At 40.3% G+C, this 26,013-nt stretch overlaps 2 protein-coding genes across 2 annotated transcripts in view; one reads left to right on the top strand and one right to left on the bottom strand.

The window, feature by feature from the left end:
• ccdc146 (coiled-coil domain containing 146) overlaps positions 1-8,140 on the top strand; it is a gene marked incomplete in the record, with an annotated part of 44,189 nt that extends 36,049 nt beyond the window's left edge. Inside the window, 5 exon segments of the mRNA XM_035674900.1 lie at positions 3,171-3,281; positions 3,469-3,606; positions 4,117-4,242; positions 5,718-5,840; positions 7,510-8,140. Of these exon segments, the coding sequence (XP_035530793.1) occupies positions 3,171-3,281; positions 3,469-3,606; positions 4,117-4,242; positions 5,718-5,840; positions 7,510-7,710 (699 nt within the window).
• Positions 8,141-9,902: 1,762 nt separating this feature from the next.
• gsap (gamma-secretase activating protein) overlaps positions 9,903-26,013 on the bottom strand; it is a 33,623-nt gene continuing 17,512 nt past the window's right edge. Inside the window, exons 23-29 of the mRNA XM_035680832.1 lie at positions 21,474-21,544; positions 21,142-21,236; positions 20,296-20,415; positions 16,398-16,459; positions 13,913-14,017; positions 12,711-12,807; positions 9,903-12,526 (exon numbers count right to left, since the gene is read on the bottom strand). Of these exons, the coding sequence (XP_035536725.1) occupies positions 12,426-12,526; positions 12,711-12,807; positions 13,913-14,017; positions 16,398-16,459; positions 20,296-20,415; positions 21,142-21,236; positions 21,474-21,544 (651 nt within the window). The 3' untranslated portion in view covers positions 9,903-12,425. The remainder of the gene's footprint in view (positions 12,527-12,710; positions 12,808-13,912; positions 14,018-16,397; positions 16,460-20,295; positions 20,416-21,141; positions 21,237-21,473; positions 21,545-26,013) is intronic.

Raw genomic sequence — 26,013 nt, 5'->3', positions numbered from 1 at the left:
ACCTGACATAACATGCTCAGACACTAACATGTAGTGTGAGTCAGTGCTAATGGGACATAACCAGGGCTATGTGGGTTTGTTGTCTTGCATCAACGTAGGCTATACAGGGCTATGAAGAGCTTTAAGCTTGCTTACACAAAAAGTGCAAAGAACCTAAAATGCATTTCAACCTCAGTGTCAGTATGATTAGTTACAGTTTGGTGCCCTTCATTTTTATGTTCAGCATTAAATAGGATAATTTATCGGCTTTGGTGCTTCATTTTGGTCTTGTAAATGTATTCAACTCCTTACACCATGAACACGGGTTTGTTTTCAAAGTTATATTCTCAGTGAAAACTGCAGATAACCCCGGTCCCTGTTGGTCAGCCCCAATTCCTGTTTCTCCACATCTCTCGGCTGTCTCTAATTCTGTCTTTCTTGTCTGCTTTCACATCCTATCGCCCCAACTCCTTTTCTCACTCTGGCCTTCATGCCGTCTTTCCTTTGCTTTTCTTCACTTTATCTTCCTCTATCTGTCAGCCTTTTATCAGTCTCTCTGTGTACATCTGCTCCACTCTCATCTCTGTCTCTGCTTTTCAGCTTATCAGCTGCTTACTGTCAGTTTTGTCTGCCTCTCAACTTTTTTCTTTTCTTCTCGAGCATCTGCAACTTTAGCCTTACAAACACCCCCATTTAATCACATGACAGTCATACTATTAAGTTCAAACTTGAGTCACATGATGTTGAGGTAGAAGCATCTTTTTAAGGGGCTGAACACTGAAGTCGGTTTTAATCAGGCTCACCGACTCTTTGTGTAAGAGAGGCTTCATTAATCTCTTTCGTAAAGGGAGGGGAAATGGGAATCATCACTTTGTTCCACGCTGTCTTTCAAGTCTGACACATAAACTCCCACATTAGATACAGGCACGTAAACATACACAGGTTATGTACGTACACACACGCTGTATGGCTGAGTGGAGAAAAGCTGCTGTTTCATAAGCCAGGTCGTGCCAGGTCAGACCCGCCAAACATTTTTCCTCCTCAGCTCGTACCATTCCCACTTCTCTCTTTGCTCTCTGTTGTCTATCCAATCACTGCGTCTTCATCTTATATTTGTCTCTTTCTCACAATCTCCCCAGGCATCTATTCATATTTTTCATGTTTTCTCTGTTTGTTTTTTTTCTGTTTCACTTTTTTCTCTCTTTTCTGTCATCTGATTTGTTTTTTTCCTCCTTTCTATTTTCTGCTTACGTGCCTTTTACAGTCCTTGTCATGGTTCCTTGATCACCTCAGCTTCATATATGTTTATATATAGACTACCTTTATTCTGCTGTAATGGGGCCACTGGGCATTTGCATTAACTCCCTTGTTGAGATACGGTAGCTACTTTAATTGCTCATTTCCATCCGCACAGGTTACGAGGCCACTTGTCATATTATTTGTCTTTTGTCTCTACAATCTACATTGAATAGTGGATATTAGAAAGAAACTCCCATTTACATATAACAGACCAAGTGAATCCAGGTGCAGCTATGAGCCCATATCCTCTTCATGGTTGGGGGATTTTTAGGCAAATGATTTTTATTCTATATTCTATACTATACTCTTCTGATAAATGTGTCATTTTTTCAATTAGTTGATTAAACATTAGTTTGTAAAGGGCAGAAAACGTACTAGAGCTGTGTGGAGTTATTTAAAGAGTCTCTGCTTGCTCTGAGCAACAGTCCAAAACCCAGATTCAGTCAGTTAACCCCTTAACATCAAGTTTCTTTCCCCTCTAAATACCTTTTTTATGTGTCACATATGTATTCTGGATCCATCATTCACTGCTGTATATAAGACTCCCACGCTGGGGTTTTTTGGGCTGCACCGATCTATTAGATAGTCGAAATGATACACAAATTTTATACGCATTTTCCCAAAGTTCAGTTGACATATTTGGTATCTGTCGAAACGTTGGGGGTTCAAAGTTATTTGTGTTTGAACAAAGCCTGGACAAACAAGATAAGCTTGTATTGGCTTTTCTTCCAGGTTGGCTGTGAAAAACCGAAAATCCTTACATTTTAGAAGCTGGAACCATTGTTAGTTTGGCATTTTTGCTTGATAGATTCATTTAATAGTGCACAGCAGATATTTGTGATACACCAAAAAATGTTTTCTCATATTTCTTTGTTCAAAAACTTTTGATGATTTTAAATCCTGCATGTTGTACATCTGTTGGTTACTAGCTTGCAGTCTTCTTCTCCCCTGCCTTTGTTGGCAAACTGCTGCATTCTTGGCACATACTTGCCACCTGTAGGTTAGTGGGATGGTGTGAAACCATTAGCGGGAATGTTTATTGTGTTTTTATGTGCATCCTTGTGTGCTAGACCAGACAAACAAAGTGCAAACCCACATTAAAAGACTGGTCCATAGCTATGCTAGAAGTACTCCACATGGGATCCTTTGATTAATGTTTTAGAAGTTAATTTTCTATCAATAAATCATGTCAGCGCTACATTATTTACTTGAGCAACACTCTAAATCCTTCACTCACCAACTGCAGCTGTTTCAGGATAAGAGTGTCAGCTTAAAGGCCTGAATCTAAAACGCCTGCGCTGTCCCCTCACTAAACCTTAATGTCTTCTCATGTCCTCCTGCCTGCCTTTTGTTTCTCTCCTCTCTTTTAACTCTTCTTTATGCTTTCTTGTGTATCCCTACATCCCCTTCTATTTCTATCGTCTTAAGGGATGTGAGAATGTTTTTAAGAAACAGCCAGTCCCTTAGAGGGACCCTGTGGCGTTTTTTAAATGTTGATTTCTTTCATCAGGCGTTGCCAGTGACTTGTCACCTAGTGGGATGCAGCTCTCATATAGGCACTACATTTAGCTGAGAAATGTCTTAAGCGTTTAAAAGAGTCTTAAATGCCTGGAGGACAAGCCACTTGAAACACAGACAATAGCAGGCTAATTCTAGACGTCTTACGTTTTAATACTTTCATGTTGTTTTCTTATTTCTTTGTGTGAATTGTGCTGTCCTGTGAGGAATTACTGTATCGTTTTAATATGACTAAACCTCAGTGACAGTGACTGGATGACTACAGTTTGGCCTATATGTACATTATATATTGCACTGTATATGTCTGTACACTATATGTGGAACTGTATCGACTTACACACTGCCAACACACTGTTTTTGTGTCTCTTTCTTAGTTGTCAGAAGCCAGGGACAAGACACTTGAGGGTTTGAATCGAACGGTTGAATACAAAGAGCTAAAAGGCAAAGACCACTCAACTGTGGAACTGGTCAAGAAGATTGAGCAGGTACAAAACAACATTACAAGAACTCTGTGTGTATAATAGCATTGCCAACCAGCCCTGAACATGGTATCTCTTTATAGAATTTAGGTCATATTTCCTTTATTTTTTTCCCTTTTCTTTTATGACACTTTTATGAACTATGTAGGAGTAAAAAAAAAAGGCCTTAATCACTTTGTAACTATGCATGTAGCTGGAGGTGAATCTAGCAGAGAGCGAGAGGCAGGTGCTGGAAAGAGAACTCCTTGTGGACCAGGTGACCCGGCTCTCAAAACCACTCAGCGAGCAGGCTGAGAACTGCCAACAGGACAGACTCTCATTGGCGAAGAAGGTAGTCAACAACTTCCTCTTGCACACATGCAAAAACACTTGTTATATCACTTCATTCAGTCTAGTTTTTTACCTCAGTGTGTCTCTCTTAGTTTGAGGGGGCATGTGCGGTCCATGTGAGGAGCACGCAGAGTGGGCATTAAGGAGTTCAACGAGCATTACAGTTTCCTCGTACTCTCACTTGCTCTGTCTCTGTCTCTCTCTCTCTTCCTTTCTCCTTGGCTCTCTCTCTCTCTCTCTCTCTCTCTCTCAGCATTTATAAATAGCTTCAAGAACAAGGTTCATTACATGTAATAACTTGTGGAAGCATTTAATGATAATATGAAAATCTACTGACTAGACGCATTTATGTACATGTATGCAACTACAGGTACAGTAGAAGTCATATTGGATGATTAGGTTCACAACTTGCCTTTGTGTATCAGAACATTGTTTATGTGTTTAAATGCATTCAGTTCGAAACTCATCTAATCTGTGTGTGTGTGTGTGTGTGTGTGTTATCTACTTCCAGTTAAACAAGCTCCGAACTCACATAATCGACACCAACCACCGTTTGATGGCCGTTTCTGCAGAACTTTCAATGAAGCAAGCTGCTGCTTTGTCTCTCCAACAAGAAATCAAAGAGAAAGAGCACCAGGTCAGAAATCGGCTGCACATTCCCCCCTCAGTCCCCCACTGTCTTTTCCATTATTCCTGTCACTCTCCACTGACCGCGATCGAAGACAGCAAGAAGTGTCTCAGAAATGTCTCACTGTGTCCCATCTTTCACATCAAACTCGTGTGTTTTGCTTACTTGCACAGTAAAACGAATCCAGGGGTAAACACAGGGAGACAAAATAATATTCAGGAATAATTTTAATGAGATTTAAAAGAAACAAAACAATCAAATTAATTAATGCTAACAGAATAGATCAATAAGGAATCTGGATTAATATTTAGCAATGGTGTAGAACATTGATCCCACCACAAGCAGTTTTAAAAACAGGTTATCACCACAGAGTTTACACAGCAGCTGTTCTGGAGTTTTTGATCACATTACATGATCTTCCTCTACATATGACGTTTCCGAGTTGTCCTGGAGATGTAGATGTTTTTCTGAGCACCTTAAGGACTTTCCGCCCCTGTTGGTGCTACAAGGCGCTATAAGACATAAGATCCAGAAAAACTACTGAGTGGACCTTGCAGTGAGACTGATCAAGAAGGAACTTTTAATAACTGAAAATAGCACCAAGAAAAGTTTTGTACACAAAACAAATAGCAAAACAAATCCCATTAGCCATTAAATGCTCCACTATGTGCTCAAAGACTCCATAGAACTGAGGGAGAGAGAGTTGTGGGTTTGTCACTAGAGGCGTCCCCTTTCACATTACTCATAGTAATTAAATCCATTGTTAATGTAAAATATTGATTAAGTGCAGCTTTAAGGTAATCATTTAGTTAACTTTGACAGTCAAAGTCTGCATGATTGCACTGAGAAAGTTCAAGTTAAGTAAAGTGAACTCCTACAAATCATATATTATGTTTACAGTTTCACTTTTAACTTAAAATCCTGCAACTTTATTTAAGATACATTTCCATTCAGAAGTGAACAGGCAGTACTTAACTAATCATGTCACTTGATTTTGATTGACATCAGCCATCCACACCATTACTATCATCATTCTGTTACATTTTCCTGTTGAGTTGGAGGGAAAATAATCAACCATTATGGTCTTTGTGAGTCGTAAAGGAAAGCGAAAAGCCGTCAGCTAAGTCATCATTTAACCGAGAAATTCTGAATTTCTGACTCTGGTTTGAACAGAAAGTCTAAGTCCTCTGTCTCAATAAAAAATGAAACTACAAAAGAAAATGAGAGAATTCCCCACATGCCTTGTAAATCATTCAAGAGATGTGTGTTAATAACCTGAAGAACCCCTGCAGCTGATGTATGCCTGCAGTGCGCCGCAGACACAGCTAGAAAATGCAGAGGCATATCTTTGCCCAAATTCTGACACTAATACGACCATCTGTTTTCGGGCGCAGTTAGAATTGAATTGAGCCAGGATAGTGCAGAGTGGACGGAGTGATAGGAATACAAAGTGAATGTTTCTCGCACTGCCCCTGTGTTTCCAGATGGACAGGTGCCAGCAGCAGCTGGAGCAGGGCCTGCCACCATGCCCTGAGATAGAGGAGGAGTGGAGGAGGATGCTCCGAGACAAGAAAAGGAGACAGAGGGACAAAGAGGAGAGAGAGAGGGTAAAGAAACACACAAAGATCACTGGTCAGGAATTGATTAAAGCACTGAAGGGCAAGAAAAGAAGATAGAGTGACAAAGAAAAAGAAGTGGAGCGGGGGGGCAGGAATCGATTAAGATTCTGAGGGACAAAGGGGACTGCTGTATACCTGAGCATACACAGACAGGAGTGAGCGGAGAACTACCTGTGCACACAGAGACTAGACAGGAACAGGAATAGTTTTTACCACATGCACAAACACAGGACAAGACTGGCTGACAAACCGAAGTAGAGGCTGTCTGCACAAGAAAAAGGCACACATACAGGGATCGGCTGTGTCTGAAACCAGTCCAGCTGTCTGCAGCCTGCCTGTTGTTATACTGATCTCTATTTTCTCACCAGGTTTATTCCTGCTTATAGCCGCCGGCCCAAAAAGACATCACAACACACTGCATGCACAAAGCCAAACCGAAAAAATAGGAGGAAACTGAAATGGTTAAAAAAAGAAAAACTCAGCTACGTATTATAAAAAATTTTTTCAATGTTTTCTACTTTTAGAGTCATTGCCAATCATGCAATCTGAGGTGTTCCTCCTAAAATGCCTAAATGCTGCTTTGGTGAACGATAAGAACAATATATGCTTGTTCGCTGTTTGTATATATTGGCAGTCGCCGGTATTTTTCTGCATTCAAAGCCATTATTCCTTGTTTTTGTGTGCACTCCTTAGATCACATGCCAGCGGATAAACTGTTCATATGCATGAGAAAATCGCCATCTCTTTGAAGTCACATTTAGATTTAGGCACAGTGCATTTGCATGCTGTTGTGGGGTGAAAGTCAAAGGGAGGACTGTAGTGTCATAAGGACGTGTGCACACTGGAAGATTTTTTTTTTCCCAGCAGGAGTCCACCATGGTTACAAATTGATCCATCAACCATATTGGGTTCAAATTAATTCTGTCAGCCGTTGTCAGTATCCTACAAGTCATATTTAAAAGGAGCAAAGTAAGTTTTCTAGACTTCTTACTCCGTTAATAAAAACATATATAAAACTACAGTTCCCAGCAACAAATATTTAGCCATTTGTAGAATGGAAAATATATATGTGTGACCTGTTTTTAAAGATTTATCTCTTCAGTAGGAACAAATGGGCTGGGGGTTGAGAGCAGCAGACAGGGCAGGGTCAGAAAGTATCGAGTATGAACTAATGCACAGAGGGGGTTTTTAATGTTTTTATGGCATTTCTTGTCATCAGCAGTAGTTTCCTTTTATGTTTTTTATAACAGGAAAAACAGCTTTTATTTGATGTTGTGACCCGAACATCCTGTTGGTGTGTCAGAGTCATCTGAACAAGTGCAGCTTACTGTGTCTCGGTAATATTGTATTCCAGAAACACAACATCCTGTATAACAAACCCAGAGCATCTCTAGGATCACTAATCTCTCTAATGTTTATTCTCAATTACTGAATTAATATGGAGAAAACATCATGCACTCAGATGTTCACTGGTGCCCTTGCATTTGTCTTGAGAAGGTAAAAAATAAATTGCAAGATTAATTATTCCATTTTCATGATTAGAATTCAGGAAAATGAAATTTTAACTATTTAGTCCAAGGTCATGCAGTCTTATATCAAATATTAAAACTGCCTCTGGTGTGTGTGTGTGTGTGTGTGTGTGTTTGTGTGTGTACAGCTGGCTGAAGAAGAGGAGTGGAACCAGTTGCCTAATGGAGAGTACACCACGGCCGAGACCCGACCCAACGCGTACATCCCCCAGACCGACGCGCTCCCTCTGCCCAAACCCTACGGAGCCCAGCCCCCCTTCAGACCCTCCCAACCAGGAGCCAGCATGAGACACATCCGCAAACCAACGCTCAAACCCTTAGAGATATAGAACAACAACACACACACAAACTCGTGCCGGTTTGGTTCACGTCTTGTCCTTCAGAAACTTTTAATCTCCACGTGAGGGATCGGAAATTTAAAAAGCAAATGAGCATTTTTAAAGAATGTTTTCCAGCGGAGTTCAGCGATTTGGCTGATTCCGGCCCCCTTCGTCCACCCTCCTCCTCCTCTCTGATTCTTGTATATTTTTGTGAGCTCACTGTCCAGAATACCACTGCTGTTTTTGTCATGTGCATCTGGTTGTAATTTTGTTTCCTTTTTACTTTTTTTTTACACTTACTGGCAAGAGCTTGTTCTCATTTGCTGTAACACTAAATTCTGTAGGAGAGTGGAAGGGAAGACAGAGGACACGGGGGAGATTAAGTGTGTGTGTGTATTGTTACATCATGTCCGCCAATAAAAACTTCTGTATTATTTCTGTACTTGGCAACACACCATTATTGTCTCACTACCTTTATCTCAGATAGGATTAATTAATTTCTATGGGATAACTCGTATACTTCAGTCCTGTTGCCATCTCATCCCCCGCACATGTAATCTTTTCAGCTGATGAACACATTGCAATGGGTTTAAGCTCTAAGCTAGGCTAAGAGTGCCTGCTTAATGCCTGAAATGATAAATGTAAATACAGAGAGGGAGATCAGGCAATGAAAGAGCATAAAGAATGACGAGAGAGGAGAATTTTAAATGAAGAGGAACGAGAGATGGCAGCTGGAAAAGGTTAAGAGTTATAGAAAATGATGAAAGCGGAGCTCTAAATGTGGCGGAGAGTTCAGAGTTGGTTACTAGTGACCAAAAACAAAGTCACTAGTCTTTGAAGCTTCTAAAAAACTTACTGGAAGTCGTTTTATCTGTCGATCTTGAGCTGGGGGTGAAAGCAGTTCTGGTGTTGGCCAGCTTGTTTTGCTGCATGTTCACAGAATGTGTATGTTTGTGAAGTTCATCTGGGGACGATTACTCTGTACACACCAGCGGTTCGCGATGCAGTTGCTCAATTACAGAGAAAAAAAAGAGAAAATTTAAGTAAGAATGTGATCAGAAAGTATGGGCACGTTGTTTACGAGAAATAAACATCCAAATATAGTTGCAAATTGGTGCGATCTTGATATTTAATATATTTACTGTCGCAATAATTAGTGAGCTTCCCCTCCCACACACGAATCAGTTGGAACACCATTGAGAGTGCATTAAAAAGTAATGGATGAAATAGGATATAATAAGGATAAACAGTGGAAATAGTGTAAAAGTAATGGATAAATCCTTGAAATATATACCGGATTAACAGTTTAAATACAGTACTTAGCTGAAAAAGAATTCATAAACAATGTATCCATTATTTTTAGCTGATTATTTAAACAGTTAAAGGGCTAAAAGTATGTTAATGGATACACGGTTCAAAGCTAAAAGTTAAGAATAAAGAGTTGAAACTGTTTGCCAAAAGTAAGTTAAAGTATAAACAGTTGAGACATTTGCAATAATAGAAGTAAGTAATAAACTGTGTGATGAATGGCTACTGAGCTCATCTGATAGGGATGCGTCAGACACAAAAACATCTGATTAAAACCGAGCTTAGTTTGCAGTGAGAGAAGGCAGCGAGTTTATCTGATTTTAAAGCAGGCCTATCCACCCAGTGATATATATGTGTGCGTGTGTGCGCGTGTGATCATCCACTGCAAGCTGATGGCGAGAGCTGTCATATAAACTTAGCCCCCAACTGTTTGTGCTTATTAGCCGGCTACATAACACTGACTGCATAACAGAGTGCGCAGGAAGCAACAGAGAGGGGAATGAGGGATTTATTCACATTTAAAAGAGGAGTTCCCACAGAAGAGAAATGATTTGAGACGACCATAACAGGGTGGTAAAGGCGTCGATGTAGGTACTGTGAAACAAAACACGTATCGCATGATGGGTGTGTTCTTCAGTAAATGTGACTCATCATGTGTGATGACTGATGCTGAGTTTGTTTTCTGATTTCAGTGAATCAGTGAGCACACTTCCTCCTCTCCAGAACTTATTTTTTTTGAGCTACAAACTATTTGAAAACCCTGAAGCAGTTGCACCGTGGAGCCGAGGTAAATTACGAAATGATGAGTATCAGAGGATATTCATTGGAAGCAACGTGAGCCAAGGCCTGACTGACGCCATGTTTCTCAAAAGTACGACAGCAATCAAGAAACATACAGTAAAAATCTCTTTATTCACAATTCATCATACAAAACTTTTTTTTGTGTAAACATAATAAACCTTATGAAATCCCTTTTTTGTTTTTTTGTTTTTTCTTCAGAGGAATCTTAATTTCTCGAATCAAAGCTCGACATGAGATGTAAATGATCTCCGGTGTTTAGTCACAGATGGTGCCAACATTCAGCTGCCGTGAAAAGGATTACGAAAGCTACACACAGCCCCACTACCAAAGAATTTCTCCACTTACAGTTAGAGCTCAGTCATGATTGAAGGCACATGGGCGCATTATTCAAACCAGACGTTCGAGCGTGTGTGTGTGTGAGCAGGAAGACTAAAGAACGTCAGGCTTTTCTTTGTTATTATTTCCGTATTATCCACACTGCACTGTCTTTGTTTGATTTTATGGTATGTAAAGCATTTTGTAGGCAGATTTCGCAATGTGCCATATGAATAAAGTTACTAAAGTCGGTTGAGTCCGCCCTTTCCCCTTATGTATACGAAAGCTGGCTGATCAGATTAATCATCCTCATGATACTTTTTCTTTGGTCAGCTAGTTCCTGATTTAAAGTGAGACGCAATAACTTAGCTTAAAGGAAGTGACAGTATCACGTTTTTTTAACATAATAAGCAATACCAAAACCCTGAGTGTACGGAATTTAGCAATAGTGTTTTATTGCGTATGAATCCAACTTTTTCTCAAGTAAGAATGTGTTATTTTGTCTTTTAAATAGTCTCAATCACACTAGTTACAATACTAGTAAGCCAAAGTTTTTATATTTCTATTTATTAAGGTAAGATATCATTTTGTACTTAGAATGTGTTACTTCTTTTAAAAGTCAGCCCCTCCGGGAAGTTGGGATGTTGCGATCACAACAATGAATGCAAATTCAACAAATCCCTGTTGCAATTTTGTCCAGTCACCGCAACTCTTCTGCAAATGTGACCAGTCATTGTCAGTCATTGAGCCCCACGTCACTAGACTCACTGCATTGTTCCTGGTTACAAAGACGCAGACGTGTGTGAACAAACGTTTAACATTTACCCTCCAAACAGAGCGATTTTATTCTCACTGGAACAAGTTGTCTTTGATTTTTTAACAAATTATGCTATTTATTATTCATAAATATTTTTGCAGTTATCTCTTTCTCGCTCAATTTCATTGCAAAAAATACCAAAGAACAACCTTAAAGCAACAAGAGAAGCTGCAGTGAAAGCCTGGGGGGGACTGAAAAGTGAAATAGTCTCACTTTAAATCATGATTTGGCCACTTTTACACTATTTTTAAGTTCTTGTAGGATTGCTTTTGTCTTGCTGATGTTTTAAGATTTGATAACTGGGGTTCTGTAGAAAAACACATCTAATGTATCAAAGTAAGGTATCCTTTTGTACAGAAACGTGTATCTTAACAGCACCAGAATCAAAACATTGAAATGACAAGCAGCCCTTATTGTCTGACATCCAGCAACAAACAGTGAATTTCCTGAATATTTCAGACATGTTCGTGATATTCCTCAGCTTTAAACTCCTTCTGGCTCATCTGCTTGTCTTTATGAACACATCCTGTCAGTTTGGTTTTGGTATGAGGTAACAATCACTGAAGAGTAAGAGTTTGCGTTTATCTTTACATTCAGTTTTCAACATCTAAATATCCGTTTGGGGTTGTAATTTTAAATCTTTGCCGGTGTCACTCAGTCTCCCGGAGTTATTCAGCTGCAAAGATTCTGTCTAACTCGTGCTTAAAATCAGATTTAATGCACAGCGGCCACTGACGGACCGTATCAAGCTACTCCGTCTTCGAAGGCCTTTTTTTTGTCAGCACGTAATCAAGTTGATGGGGTGCAGCGCAGCATTACAGGAAACACAGGAGGATAAACAAGCGCGTTTGATTTATAAATACTGTTTGCGGTATTTGACATCGGCGTTCATAAATTTGCGCGAGAGAAAGCGGAGAGGTCGCGGAGGCACTGGAGAGAATTGTTGCCGCCACAGAAATATGAGTTCATATAAATAGCTGCCTGCGGTTATTGATTTCCACTCAAACTCTGAAAAGCATGTTTTCCCAAATTAAATCAAACCACCAGCTGAAGATCCAAACTGTGTCCCCCTGTTGGGTTAGTATTTTTGATACTCAATCATTGTTGTGTTGTGTAAAAAATAAGGTGCTGCTGTGATTTTTGTATTTACTAAACAAGAGGTGGGGAAAAAAGCAGGGTCTATTTTTTCCCCATCCGCTCTGCCTCCTATTCCATCTTCCCTTTCTGGGCGTCTCCATCCATCTGTCCCTCCGCCCCACCCTAATTTGTCATCAAACAGTTGTTTATGAGCGCTCTGACTTTCAATCCCCCCCCATTCATCTTTCGCTTCTCGCCCTCCATCACCCAGCCATCCGTTACTTGTCCTCAAGGCCCAGTCAATGATGACTGTTCCCTCAAACGCATTTTCCCCCTCATCTGTTTACCACCGTAATCCATCCATCCACTGTCCCTCCCCTGCTCCTTCCGCTCCCATCCACATCCTTCATTTTTCCTCAAAGCCCAGCTGTATTAGTGTCTGTTTCAGAGCCGTCTCCTCCACGAACCGGGCGTCCACGTTCTCCTGCTCCTCGAAAGGGTTCAGAGCTGCAACACAGGAAAGAGGAGTTAGAGAGAGATAAGGCTTCTTATAGAGAATATAACACCAGACAACCACTTCATTTCCTCGCTCCTTCATGATGGGAGGCTGCTGAGTTCTGAAGCGCACACGCTCTGTCTTAATCCTCCAAAGGCAGGATACACACACACACATACATCACACATACACTACCTTGTTCTTCTATATCAGAGAGTATTTTTGCCAGATAGGTAAGAGGCAGAAACTCAGGTCTGAAGCCCGGCTTGTCTCTGCTGGTGAATGCAAATCCCTGAGGAGGAAGGGAAAAAGGCAGAAACATAACTGTGGGTTCTGTTCTGTTTCCGGGATGCAGCACAGTCGAAACAAATCTGCAGCAAATCCAGATACAATTCACATCGGCTCACTTGTTTCCTCTTATGGATGAAGTTGGCTGCAGTTTAACTTTTTTTTTTAGGGGGCAGCCCATACATTCTTATCCGGCATCGCGCGGGAAAATAATGCTACTAGCTCTCCACGCCAGACCGCTAGCCAGTTGGCTGACTGAAACTGGCCAATAGGGTCGCAAAGTGGATAGATGCTGCGTTGGCTGTACAGCTGGGGGGTCACACATTTTATAAAGAAGGCCAAGGAGGAATGTCACATTGCAGGAAAAGACACATTTTTTAAGGCCTGCGAGTCCAAAACCCAAACATACTGAATTTAAAAGGATATAAAGATGAGAAAAACCTAGCAAATGTTTGGCATTTTAACTAATCTATCTGCTACTTATCCCCAAAAACCTTTAAAATGAATGACTTTTCTATTATTATTTATTATTGTGAGCAGCTCAAAGCACTGTTGTTGCTAGATAATAGGGCTGTGTATTGATTAGAATTTGGCAATATGATATGTATCACAATGCAGGGGTTACAATTCAATATATTATACAGTGTAAGCAGAGGCAACATACTGCTTTTTTTAAAATCTGATTTTAGGAAAACGGTTTACTTTTACTTTACTTTTATTATGCAACCAGAACAGTGCTGTATTTGTCTTGTTTTATGGTCCCTGTAATAACCAAAATCATAGCCCTCACTCACTGCATTCAAAACACAGCTGTTTAACAACTGGGGGATTTACCACAAAACTCAATACAATATTTTTGAGTTGGTACAATATCACAAAACAAAACATTACGATATTTTTCGATATTTTCATACACATTTTCTTGATAAACAACTAAATTTCTACCAACTAACCCTTTCAGCAGTACATTTAATTTCACACTCGTGTTTTCTGGAGGATTTTCATTAACGTCTGGGAGATTTTCCCTCATTGTTCGTTTTCGCTGGCCTGCAGTGCTTTCAAAGGGAGAAAACTCACTGCAGCATGCATCAGGCGCTGTATTGTGTTACCTTGTTTTTGTTGTGTTTCTCCAGCAGAGTTCTGACATAATCTCTGGAGATTGAAGCTGAACTGACTGGATGATCCCACATGTGGTAGATTGTCTGCTCCATAGGCTACACACACACACACACACACACACACAGAAACAGAAACAATAGAGTTTTACATTTTAGGCATGTAGCTTGTGTTGTCATGAATAAAAATCATCCCTGAAGCATGTGAACATCTGTCCCTTTCTATTCGCCAACTGGAACTCAAAACCATTATGAGGAGTTGACTGCTAATGAGGGATTACAGTGAAATCTCATTTTTCAGTGTTGTGAAATGAACACCGCGGCGATAAATAACACTTAGGCAAACAGAGACTGCGGTTGTGGCTCACAATAAGAAAGAACCTAAGCCTTTCCTCGAGGCTGCTTTCTGTCCAGCTTCAAAGACGCTGCCAAGCTGACACAGAGTTGCCGAATCACTCCAGGGATTGTGTTATTATCAGAGGTGAGAAGAAACGAGTTGAGACGAGCACAACAAGTCCTCAAGTGTATACGTATATTCGTATTATTGGTGCTTGGTACTTTTGCCGGATTATTAATCTCACTCACAACTCGTCATGCAGCTGTTTGTTTATGTTGACATATGCAACAAGAGGTCAAGTATATATAACTTTGTTTTGATGGGCCTTGTAATAAGAATCATTTGCTGAACTTTCAAAAAGAATGCAATGTGAACATGATGACCAAATAAAGTGATTCAGTGCTTGTATTATCGAGCTGGAACGCTCAAATATTCTCAAAAGAATAAAAGCTCTCTATTGCAGCGTGGTCTTAAAATCCTTGAGAGGATAAGATATATCTCAGTATTACAAAAAACAAATGCACTCTCATCCAGAAGATGGAAGAAAGTCTCTGCACCAGGATTGAGTTGCACCAGCTGTTCATAAATTCATTACTAACGTTACGCAGGAAAGTCCTTGGTACATTCTTAGTGGCTACAAGCTAGTTTTAAACTAGTCATTTACTTTATCAGGTTGCATCAGTTCTTGTCAATGTCTAATGTCGGGTTTATAGAAAACATATTTAGCTCTGTCATGTTAAAAGTAATCAACTCACTGTAGTAGCATCACAGACTTACAGGTTTAGGGGGGATGAACAATATATTAAACACTGCCAACCCTCAGAAAATGTAGCTCTTACTTTATTTATCTACAATGCATATGCACAGATGGAGAAATATTAGTAGTATTCATGCAATGAGCAGGAATTATGTGATTAGGCTAACAAAGCTAATGCTATTTGGTCATTTAGCAAAATGTTATTGGCATAAAGTTTTGTTTTTGAGGTATTCACATTGTTATCAAACTATTGGGTCAGATGTGTTGTTCCCATTTTCCTTCCTTCCTTTGTCAGTTAAATTCAATTAGTTACACAACATTCACACTTGGACTGGTTACTGGGTGGAAGTACTTTACTTTTTTTTAATTTTTACGTAAGTATGTGGTGCCACCTGTTTTTAAATGAGTAGTAGCCTACATCTCGACTTAGTGAACACTACATTATAATCATGCAAAGGTTGAACTCCCGAAGAGCTGGAGCGACCGGCTCCTGAGCTCCTGAAATGATGAAAAGGTTTACTGGAATTCCATGAGGGTCAAACACAATACAATAACATAACACCCCGGTAATAGAATTACATGGGGTGCTGGGTTTAGTCTAGATATGAATTTCCTACAGTGGGCCAACATCCCCTGTTTTCTAACTCTCTGGGAGTGTGTGTGTGTGTGTTGTACCTGCTAAATCTCTCCTGCCTGCCAAACTCACCCAACAAATGTCTGATGAGCAGGAAACAGAACAGAAACACTAAACACTCAACATTCCTCTGATCACAATGTGGACGAAGCACACACACACACACACACACACACACACGGTTACACAAAGAAATATACGAACACGTGGAAGTTACACAAGAGTTAGGGACACACATAAACGCACACGCACACATTCAACCGCAGTACCTACACTACCCCATTGTCAGCACGCGCACACACACACACACAGACACACCAGCCGGTTACACAAGTGCTCTGCGATTGGCTTGAGGGGGGCTTGAGGGAGATGAGACCTAAAATAACTTCAAACTCTTAATTGGACCAGAATGGGAAGTTTGGGGAGAGAGCCATTCGAGAAAAAGATCAAAACTTCCCCCTCACTAATAGATGGGATTATAATAGCCTCGTGCATTGTTTCACTCCGTATACCATCCAGGCTGAGAGATCCACACCCGACCAGAGACTGGTACATTTCAGCTCCGTCCTCCAAAGTGTGTACGCTCAAAACATGTTGCCATTTGGATGGTGATACGCCAAGAGTTTATTTTTTGGAGCGATTAGACCACATAGAAAAGGTTGAATGAGCTCCTTTTAATCTTTCCCTGTTCGATCAGCTAAACTAAAAAACTCATGTTTTGCCACACACACTCAAACACACACAGAAGTACCTCAGGGAGTCTCTTAAGTATGCTGAACTTCAGTCTCTCATTGGCATCACTGTTGTCCAAATCTAGACACAAAGAGAGAGGAAAAGAGAGGAGACATGGTGCTAATTACTCTTCTGAAGTAAAAACCGCACACGGGAGGACAAATAATGTCATGTCACACCTTCTGTCTGTGCCTGTGTATCCAAGTTAATTGCTCAAAATCCTTTGAAAGGAAACATGGGATTAAAGAGTTATTAGTTTCTTTTTCTGGAGACATGGAAGATAAAGTAAATGCAAATTAAATTAATAAAATCACAGATTGCTTTAACTAATATAAATATTCTTGCCATATGCTGATTTCCCGATATAAAAAAACCATTAGAGGGATATTTCATTTTCATAGAAAACAGACAATGTTTCAGTAAACAAGGCTTTACATGTGATCGCCCAAGCAAAGAGGATTTTTATTTTGGCTTTAAGAAAGTTCAGGCAGGTGCACTGTTTGTGTTGAAATCCATCAGTACAAGGAGGAAGAAGAGCAGACAGCCCCTGACATCCTTCGACCTGGCAACTCGCTTCGGCAGCTCCTGGACGACTCCCAGTTGCTCAACAGCATTCTGGGAGTTGTAGTTCATCTACGATGTCCTAGGCATCCAACCCTGTCTTCGGGCTGTATTGTTATAGAGGAGCAAAAACCGCCCACGCTGACTTCTCAAAATGTGGGCGAACAGATGATGAACTCAAGAGTTGTTCCCAGATTATTAAACTCCTTTCTAAAAAACTTTCTTCACCAACACAGCCCAAAACTGCAGCAGCTGCAAATTATGATCTGTTTTACCCTCAAACTACCTGAACTAATCCCTGGCAGAAGTTATTAGAAATGCTAGCAGGAGCAGCTTTACGGATGGCAATGTCGGTCAGTTGGTCAGTGCACTATTCGGACTTTTCATCTAGCACCATAACTGGGTCCAAATTTTGATTTGTTGAATACTGATGACATTCTATGCAAATGATGTTCTAATATTCACCATTAAGACGCTGAACATGGTGTATAACATTATACCTGCAAGAGCCTAGAAAGTCTAATAATAGGACTGGATTGCCATTTTGTTTCTCTTCATGATTTATGTAAACTGTTGGAAATTGCTTGCATTTCAGAAATCCGGAACCAGACTAATATTGGTTAGACTGGAAAATTCTAGATGAGCATATATGTTTGTGTGCGTCATTTAATGGAGCAGAAAGTGCACACTTGACCAGACAATTACCATTTACTGATCTGATTTATCCCTGGGGAGGTGACGCATAAAGCCTCACTTCAAAGTCCAAGAAACTTCCTTTTCTCTCACTTTGAAGTTTGAAACCATTTGGCCTCTGTCCTTTACAATAATAACCTTTTTGTCTTTGAGGATCTTTGTTTGTTCTCTTCCTGAGAAAAGAACCATGTAAACTACAAGATCAAGAGTGATGAGGAAGGCCAGATATTTTTATTCTGTTGATCTCAGTGCCAAGTTACAGTGTTTAGCCTCTGAACAATGTACTTTTTTTCATGGTATGAAATCCACACCGAGACATGCAAAATACATAATATCAGTGTCTTTGAGAGAGGCACTGAAACCCCATAGTAACTAACCTTAGCCTCTGACCTCTCTGTACATACAAAGTTCCTTATTTCATGTGTCAAAGTAGTGAACCTTCCCACATATTCACCAGCAGAGTGAGGTTCAGTGGTCACAAGTTGATTACTTTTCAGCCGCAACCATGAATTCTGTTCCATCATATAGCACTTATTAAATTAATAAATCAGACGTCAAATAAAAACAAACACATGAACTCATTAGTATAAAAATACTGTTTTTTGATTCAGAAGTCAGTTTCTACTTTTCCAGACGACACTTTTATTGGTCATTAAGGTCACTTTTGGTGTTCCCAGCCTCTCTTAGCATCACCAGCTGTTACCTAAATTTAGCCTGCTAGCTCTTGTTAGTGAAAAGTGAAAGTGAAAGTGAACAAAACTGAAAATGTAAAACTAATACTATAACTGATAAAAACTCAACTGAAACGAGCCCGCAAAACTCACTCTGGAAAGTAACTAAAACTAAATTCGTTACTAGTGCAGTTAATGTTAGAATCACTCCACTTCCCCAAAAGGAAAAAAAAAGTGTCCATGGGTTGTTGTCAGCTCTTATTCTTTTCGCTTTCCGCGGCAAAAATACATTAGCTATTCTATTCTAAAAAGTACTGACCACAGAGAGCAGTCACATATCAAACTAAAAATGTCCATTTCATTTGCCAGGTTCTTCACCCCAAAAAGTGGAACAATCTGGGACGGACCTGGCAGCGTTTTTTTAATATTCACCGTGTGGATACTCGGAGCCCTGGTGGCCCTTCCAGTTGTGTTTGTACCAAGAGAGGTGAATCCTGAGGTTGAGCAGACTGACAGACGTTCTTGCAAGAATCAGAGGATCACACCGGGGCTCGAAGCAGTCTATATCTTATTTATAGTTTTCAGCTATCTAGTCTGTTGAATTTCTACCTGCTACTTGTTAGAGGTCTCAATGGAACCCAAATGCCAAACAAGAAACAGCCTGGAGTTAGGAAACTCGTCATTTGAATAATTGCTGTTTCTCTCATTATTGGCTGTTTTCCTCTCTTTCTACGTGTGCTGTATGTGGCTGAAGTTTTCACAGCATCAGACGAACTTCTTCTGGTTAGGAAGATGCTGATGTTTGGGGAGTGTTTTTACTTTTTCACTCTCTGTCTGAATCCTTTCCTGTATTTCCTCGCCTCACTTCACTGCAGGAGTGAAAGCTACACTAAGAAAAGGAATCTCCTCATGCCCCTTAATGACACCTAATATTATCCCTACATAATGAATGATTTCACATTTTAAACTTCTTTATACTAATGTGGTTTCATACACAGCAAAATAATGCTAAACTCACAATGATGGTCTTGGAAATACTGAATACAGTATGTCCCATTTGTATTTACTGTGCAATCCAAGCTGAATTTATCAACTTAAAGACCCGATCTGATCCAAATCATTTAATTCTGAGTATCTGCCAGTACCGAGTCCCAATCCAATACTTTTTTTTAGATAATACAGGTGCACATTATACACTTCAAGTAAATTAAAGTTACTAAAATCAATCCATTGTACATGCCTGACAATTGAATAGCTCTGCATTGCATTAAGAAACAAAACGCCTGCATCGTTCCTTAATGGGTTTTTTACATTTTTTTACACAATAAAATATAAAAATAACAAACCCTCTGTAATCTTTTTGCCTTGTCGCAGTGTTTGGTGCTTCAGTGCAGCCTTTGTGTGAGTTACCTGAATGAACTGTCTGTATTCTGTAGAGTGTTTATTTCCCTTCTCTATACATCTTTTACGCGGATTACATTCATTAATTACCCTTATTGGCTTTTTGTTTGCGGGACTTGTTGTTGCACTCGCAGTGGCGTGTTGAGCGAGGCTGTGTCAGATATATACCGCTCTCTCACACACAGAGTTGCATTCAGAATCACATTCTTTGTGATTTACAGCAGACTTAACCAGCTGAATGAATGAATAACAAGACTTAAAGGCTCCACTAGCAGCTCTGTGAGGCTGTTTGCTGTGGTTTGAGCTAAATGCTAACCACAACCTGTTAACATGCTAACCATGTATTGGGGGAAAGAAATTTAGTCTTGACCAGATGGTGGCGCTACATGAAAAGTTATGGGGTCAGTAAAGTTATTTCAATTCATCCTGAGGGGAACATGAACGTCTGCACCAAATTCCACGGCAATCCATCTCATAGCTGTTGAGATATTTCAGTCTTATCCTCATACATACACATATTGTATTTTTTTCTTATAAAATCACATGCAAAAAAGAAAAGCTTTAGCACTGTGTGTTCGAGCACGTATGTACCTGTCATGAGCCGAGACACAAAGGTTTCAGTGAGCTGCAGGACACCGTGGTCAATGTACTGGAGGAAGGTGTGATGAGGGAGGCAGCGCACAGCAAACACTGCTAACAGGGTGTGATAGCCTGGAGGAGAGAGAGAGAGGGGGTGGGGGTAGGACAGATGGGAAAAAATAAGAAGAGACATTTGGAAAGTAAAACAAGACTTAGAGTCAACCATGCTACAACTCAGAGAAATCCTAATGTCAATATGCTCACACACACTGATGTGATGTTTAGCAGGTATAATGTTCACCACATTCACTGTCTTATTTTTTGCCAATTACCAAATGTTAGCATGCTAACAGATGGTGAAATTCAGCAAAGGCTGATGGGAATGTTTAGTCATACACATAAAAAGTATTATGCAATGCTGCTGGTGTGGCTAAAATGATTTAAATATCTATTAATTAATAAACTATTGTGCAAACAAACATACAACTGACTGCACTTTTGGCAGCAATGTCTAAATGTTTTATTCAACTTTCATTTACTAAAAGGGAACAGGTGTGCAGCCTTGCCTCAGATAGGATCCTACCCAACAAACTTTTATAAGCGAGTAAAATCATGAGATTGCGTAACAGACACCCTGGACGCAAAAAATTGGAAAATGAATTCAACTTATTGAAAATGTATTCACACTGTTTTACCCGTGTCTGCACTATGCTAATGTTTAACATATTTTTGGTTACATTAGTGCTAAAGAGAGCGGGTCTGTATGTGCCAACACACATTGTTTTTCTGAGTGAGACAGAGACAGACTGGATTATAACAGCTGAAAGTGTTGTTTGTGTGTGTGTGCGTGGATGGTACCAGGTGGGAGGGGCAGGCAGAGACCTCTCGTGGCTTCCAGGATCCGAAACATGAAGTGAAACACGGACCACTCGGCTGGACTGCCCCGCTGTGTGCTGGAACACACACACACACATACAGAAAAATTCGGATTTGGGAATGTTCCGTGAGCGCACACGTGAGGAGGGGTCATTGACAATTTTGCACATGTGGACACACACACAGCGGGGAAGCGATGGGGTCCGGAGCACACATGCGTGAAGATGAACACACACATTCTGTCAGCGCTTTATGCTTTACGTTACATTAGTTAGAAACACAACTTTACATTCTGATGAGGGAGGGCTACTCACAAGCACAAAACATGAGGGCCGAGTTTATGCTTCAGCCAGACTGATTCCAGCATGTGTCTGATGAGCTCCAGCTATACACACACAAACACACACAGAGACACGCACATGTTAGTGCTTAGGGAAGGAGATGCTCGATTAAAGTCAAATGAAACATTTTCCTCGAGTCACAGGGCTGGAAATTTTGCACAAAACAAGCATCTTGTCTGAAAACATGCAACTTGGACATATGTTTCTGTTATGATGAGGTTTTCTTCGTAGAAATGTGTTCTATGATCAGTTTCTTCACTTCCCTTCCCCTTTTTTTTTTTCCTACTTCCCATTTTCATTTCCACTGAACAAGAGCAATGTAGTGGATCAGGGCGTGAACGGCACGCACACATTCACACTCGACCACATCATTTCACCACACATCTGTCAGCATCCGGGGTGAATCCAATGTACCTGACTCGTCCGAAATGTGCCCGGTGGCATGCCGGAACACGCGCATACACACTCCCTCCCTCCCTCCTCCCCACAAATCACCACTCTCTCATCTGCTGTAGAATAACAGGAAGACGATCTGCCTCATTCACATCCTGCACAGCAGTGGGAAACCTCCACCGAGCCCCTCCGAACAGCAGCACTGACGTCCTCCAGTGACCCCAGGATGGGAATTTCAATTAGCTACACTTATGTAACGGACAAAAATAAAAGTGGATTCAAAGCCAAATGCAAAAAAACAAAAACACTTTTTACACATCTTTTATTAAGTTTATTACAATGGGAAAATTATAAAATTGTATCTTTTATAGGCTAATTAGGGGGATTTTTAAGCTCTTATATTTAACTAATGAGGTGTTTCCTCCATATTTTCCATTTATTTCCCCATCATGCTGACATTATTATTTTTTTTTTAAATTAATTTCAGTTATTCAGATTTTTTTTCTTTACTTTTTAAGTTTTTTAAAAATGTATTTTCATTTGATCTTTTAGTTTAAATTGTTTCATTGATATTATTGATATTATTATTGTTATTATCTTTTTTCCTTAATGGGGGTTCTTTTACACGTATTGTTTCTATTGTTTTCCATATGTTTAGATTTGTTTATTACATTATCTGTGACAAAGTGTTGAGGGAAGCCAGATGTGAAAACTCTCACAGTGGGATTGAAGCGTGTACTTACAGTATTTACTTGTCTGTGTGTTCGACTGTTTGATCCTAAGGAAAACTGCTGTGTGGTCGATACACGCTGGTCATGTTTTTAATCACATAGCCACAATAACAAAGAAGTGCTGCTTGATCTTTTTTGGGAATCCATTCCCTCTCTTGTGGACAGTGGTTACCTACGCCTTCCCGCCTTACCTTCCAGTGCTTCTATTAATTTGTTACATTGAATTTGTCATATCGATTTAGAAACCTAGGGGTTCATTTTTCTGCCTCTGTCAACACAGAAGAAATACTCGAAACAATTCCTCCACTGGTCTGTTAATAGTATCTTTTAAATGTTCGATGCATTTTAACAGTTCCCAAAATCAGATATTCACTGTTTGACAAAAAAAGGTGGCAACTTTTTGAAAAAAATAAATTATTCAAATTGAAATTCTTTCTTTTCTAACTAACATCTCTTGTGCTCGGTGCTGATGTAATCCAGGCCCCTGAAGATCAGTAAAAAAAGGATAAAAAAATGTAGCTGGGATGTTTTTGTGCTGAAAACAAAGTCACACAAAAGACAAACAAGTGATTTAAAGCACAGTATTCCTGCATGGATTTCTATTAGAATAAAATCTGGAATCAGCGATTTGTCTTAATGAGCCTCGGCCCGACAAAGAGACGGAATTTACTCAGTATGGCTCCCCTGTTGAGACAAAGTTTAATAACCTTGGGTATAGAATAAGTTTTCTGAATAATTAAACATATTTCAACCTATTTCTATTCACTGCATTACTTTTAATATGTATTCCTGCTTTTAGTCATTCATATTCAGCAATTAGTGGGTTGTTCTTTGCTCTGACATTGGCTATGTTATAAAAAGGAATGCATCACGGTTGTCTGTAGCAACAGGGACAGGAAATAAATAACTATGACAATAATGTGCTCTGGAGCTGTAATGCATCATAGCAGAAGTTTCCTGGCTCTTAAAAGCTGTAATCTATTTCACCCCCAACTTCTCCCCTGTGTCAACGCAGCCATTAGTCTCAATAAGCACCGACAACAGGGGGAGATGTTCTTTATTTGTGGAAGGGAAGTCAGCCCTCTTTGAAACACTACCACCCTGAGTTTTTAAAGCATGAGTCAGCTTGATGCGTAAGCACATCGCCCTGGCTGCCGACTTGTCTTTAAGCGAAAAGTCCCTGAACGCTGTTTCTCATGGGTCTTTGCGTGAGTATGTTTTAATAAGTCCGGCTCCCAGGATGAGAAACTTTTTCACTTTCACTCGGTTGAATAAAGTCAATAACTGCCGTGTTTGTCTGTAGCAGTGGCAATGGCAGAATGATTACACACACGCCCATTTCCATTTCATTCATTCTGAGTCTGAAGGCGCATGTGAAGGATTGTGAGCCTGTGGTACCGAGCTGAGCCGCCGACCCATCCGGCAGTGAGCACGGAGGATTTCTTTCGTCTGTTTTACTTTGTCATTTGCAATTCCATAAAGTCCCATCCTGTCCCAAGTCCCAAGTCCCAAAGCATCCTGCTTTCTATTCAATTCCAGCCTTACCCTTGGCCTGATTTAATACTGTTGTGTTGATATATGCCGTATGTCTGCTTTCAGCGGCTCCTAGCTGAAGAGATTTACCTCCCAGGAATACTAAAGACTGACTTTACAGAACCAAGTACCTCTATAGGGTACTGAGGCTGAGAGTGGTTACGTCTTTTCACTTGGTTATGCAGAACCCACCTGCTGCTCTCTGGGTGGATACAAAGGGCGTAGGTCTGGTTTCAGAAGTGGGGGTACACTGAAGTGATATTTATGCACATTTATATACATTTAAATCAATCTAAAGATTAGAACAAAATCTTTTTTTCTGTGGTTTCTATAGTAATGATAGTATGTGGGGTATGTTTGTTTTAGAGGACTGATATGGCGACCTGATGGCTTCCAGCAGCCTCTCTTAACTGAAGAGCGCACATCCATCTGTGAGCTCTGTCAACCGTTTAACTAAAGTGGAAAACTCGCTGCCTTTTCCACTGAGCGATCCTCTCTTTCAGTGTCACTTAACCTTCCCGAAAAGAGTAAGGACAAAATTAAATCAAATTATAACTTTGAAAAACGATGTGCCTTTAAAAAATATAAGCTTCTGGACCTATTGGACTCATAGTCTCTTGACACAAACACACACGAACACACACACACCACACACACACAACACCACACACAACACACACAGCACCCACACACCACAACACACACACACACACTTGGAACATTTGCATAGCTCCAAACCATGGTACCAGTTTGCTAGTCAGTACAACCAGGAGTCAGTCTTCTTCTTCCAGTCGAGGCAGGTGTTGTGCGATGCTCTCGAAGCCTTGTCACTGATCTGCGAATGCAGACAAAACCAGCGAGTCGATTTATTTGTCTGTCGTTTGCAATGTGGTGTGTGTGTGTGTGAGAGACTGGGAGTCAGGCTTTTTGTGTTCTTTGAAGCATACTTGCTGGTGTGCTCAGCAGTGCAAATTAAGTTCACCCTCGCACTTTTCTCCCCGACTACAGTAGTCCAAAATTTATTTAAACCCATGGAGAGAGAGAGCAGAGGGAGAGGAGATACCTGTGTTGATGGGGGTGTAACAGCACAGACAATGAGTTAAGGTCTAAAAAACAGTGTAAGTTGCAGAATGACCTGATATACTTATGCGAGGAAAGTCAAAGAGGGAAGAAAGTGAGAGAGAAGAGTGAAAGGAAAGAAGGGAAAGGAGAGGACAGGGTAAAAGAATGATGAGGAGGGAATAAAAAAAAGATGGGAGGGATATTCTAAAAATAAGCTCAAGAACTTGCTAGCATCTAGCCTGAACTCATTTAAAGTTGAAGCTATCTGCTCTTTAAAACTATGCTGAGCAACAGGAAAAACTGGAGGATATGAAATTGTCAGCAAAACAAGTGTACAGTTAAAAAAAAAGGAAAAGCAGGCAGGACCTTAAGATTGCCTTTTTTTTTTTTTGTTAAGTGTTTGACTTAATCTGAAGCGTACACAGGAATTTCACCTTAAAGATATGACGATCGGAGGAATGGATCGGCTGTCAGCGTTCCACTATGGATCTTAATGGTCTATAACTCAGCCCATGTTAAAAGCAAGAATCAACCCCAGGACTGTTAACTGTTGTATGTCAACAATCTTGGATGTTCAAGGCATCTCAGGAGGTTTTACAATTGAAATTTGGGGGGGGGGGGTCGCGGGGAAAAAAAAATTTTTCCTGCGGCTTCTTTTCCTTCCTTCACTCGTTTCCTTCCTTACTTTTCCCAACCGCTCCAACAACCCACGGTGAGGCGAATTCATCACCCTAAATTCACCACATTCTCTTCATTGATCACGATAACAACAATGAACGTTCCTACACATCAAC

The sequence above is a fragment of the Morone saxatilis genome, unplaced genomic scaffold, assembly GCF_004916995.1.
Source record: "Morone saxatilis isolate NCDOM2014 unplaced genomic scaffold, NCSU_SB_2.0 Contig10, whole genome shotgun sequence".
Taxonomy (NCBI): domain Eukaryota; kingdom Metazoa; phylum Chordata; class Actinopteri; family Moronidae; genus Morone; species Morone saxatilis.
The sequence above is the reverse complement of the archived record's forward strand: the minus strand, read 5'-3'. Positions and strand labels throughout refer to the sequence as shown.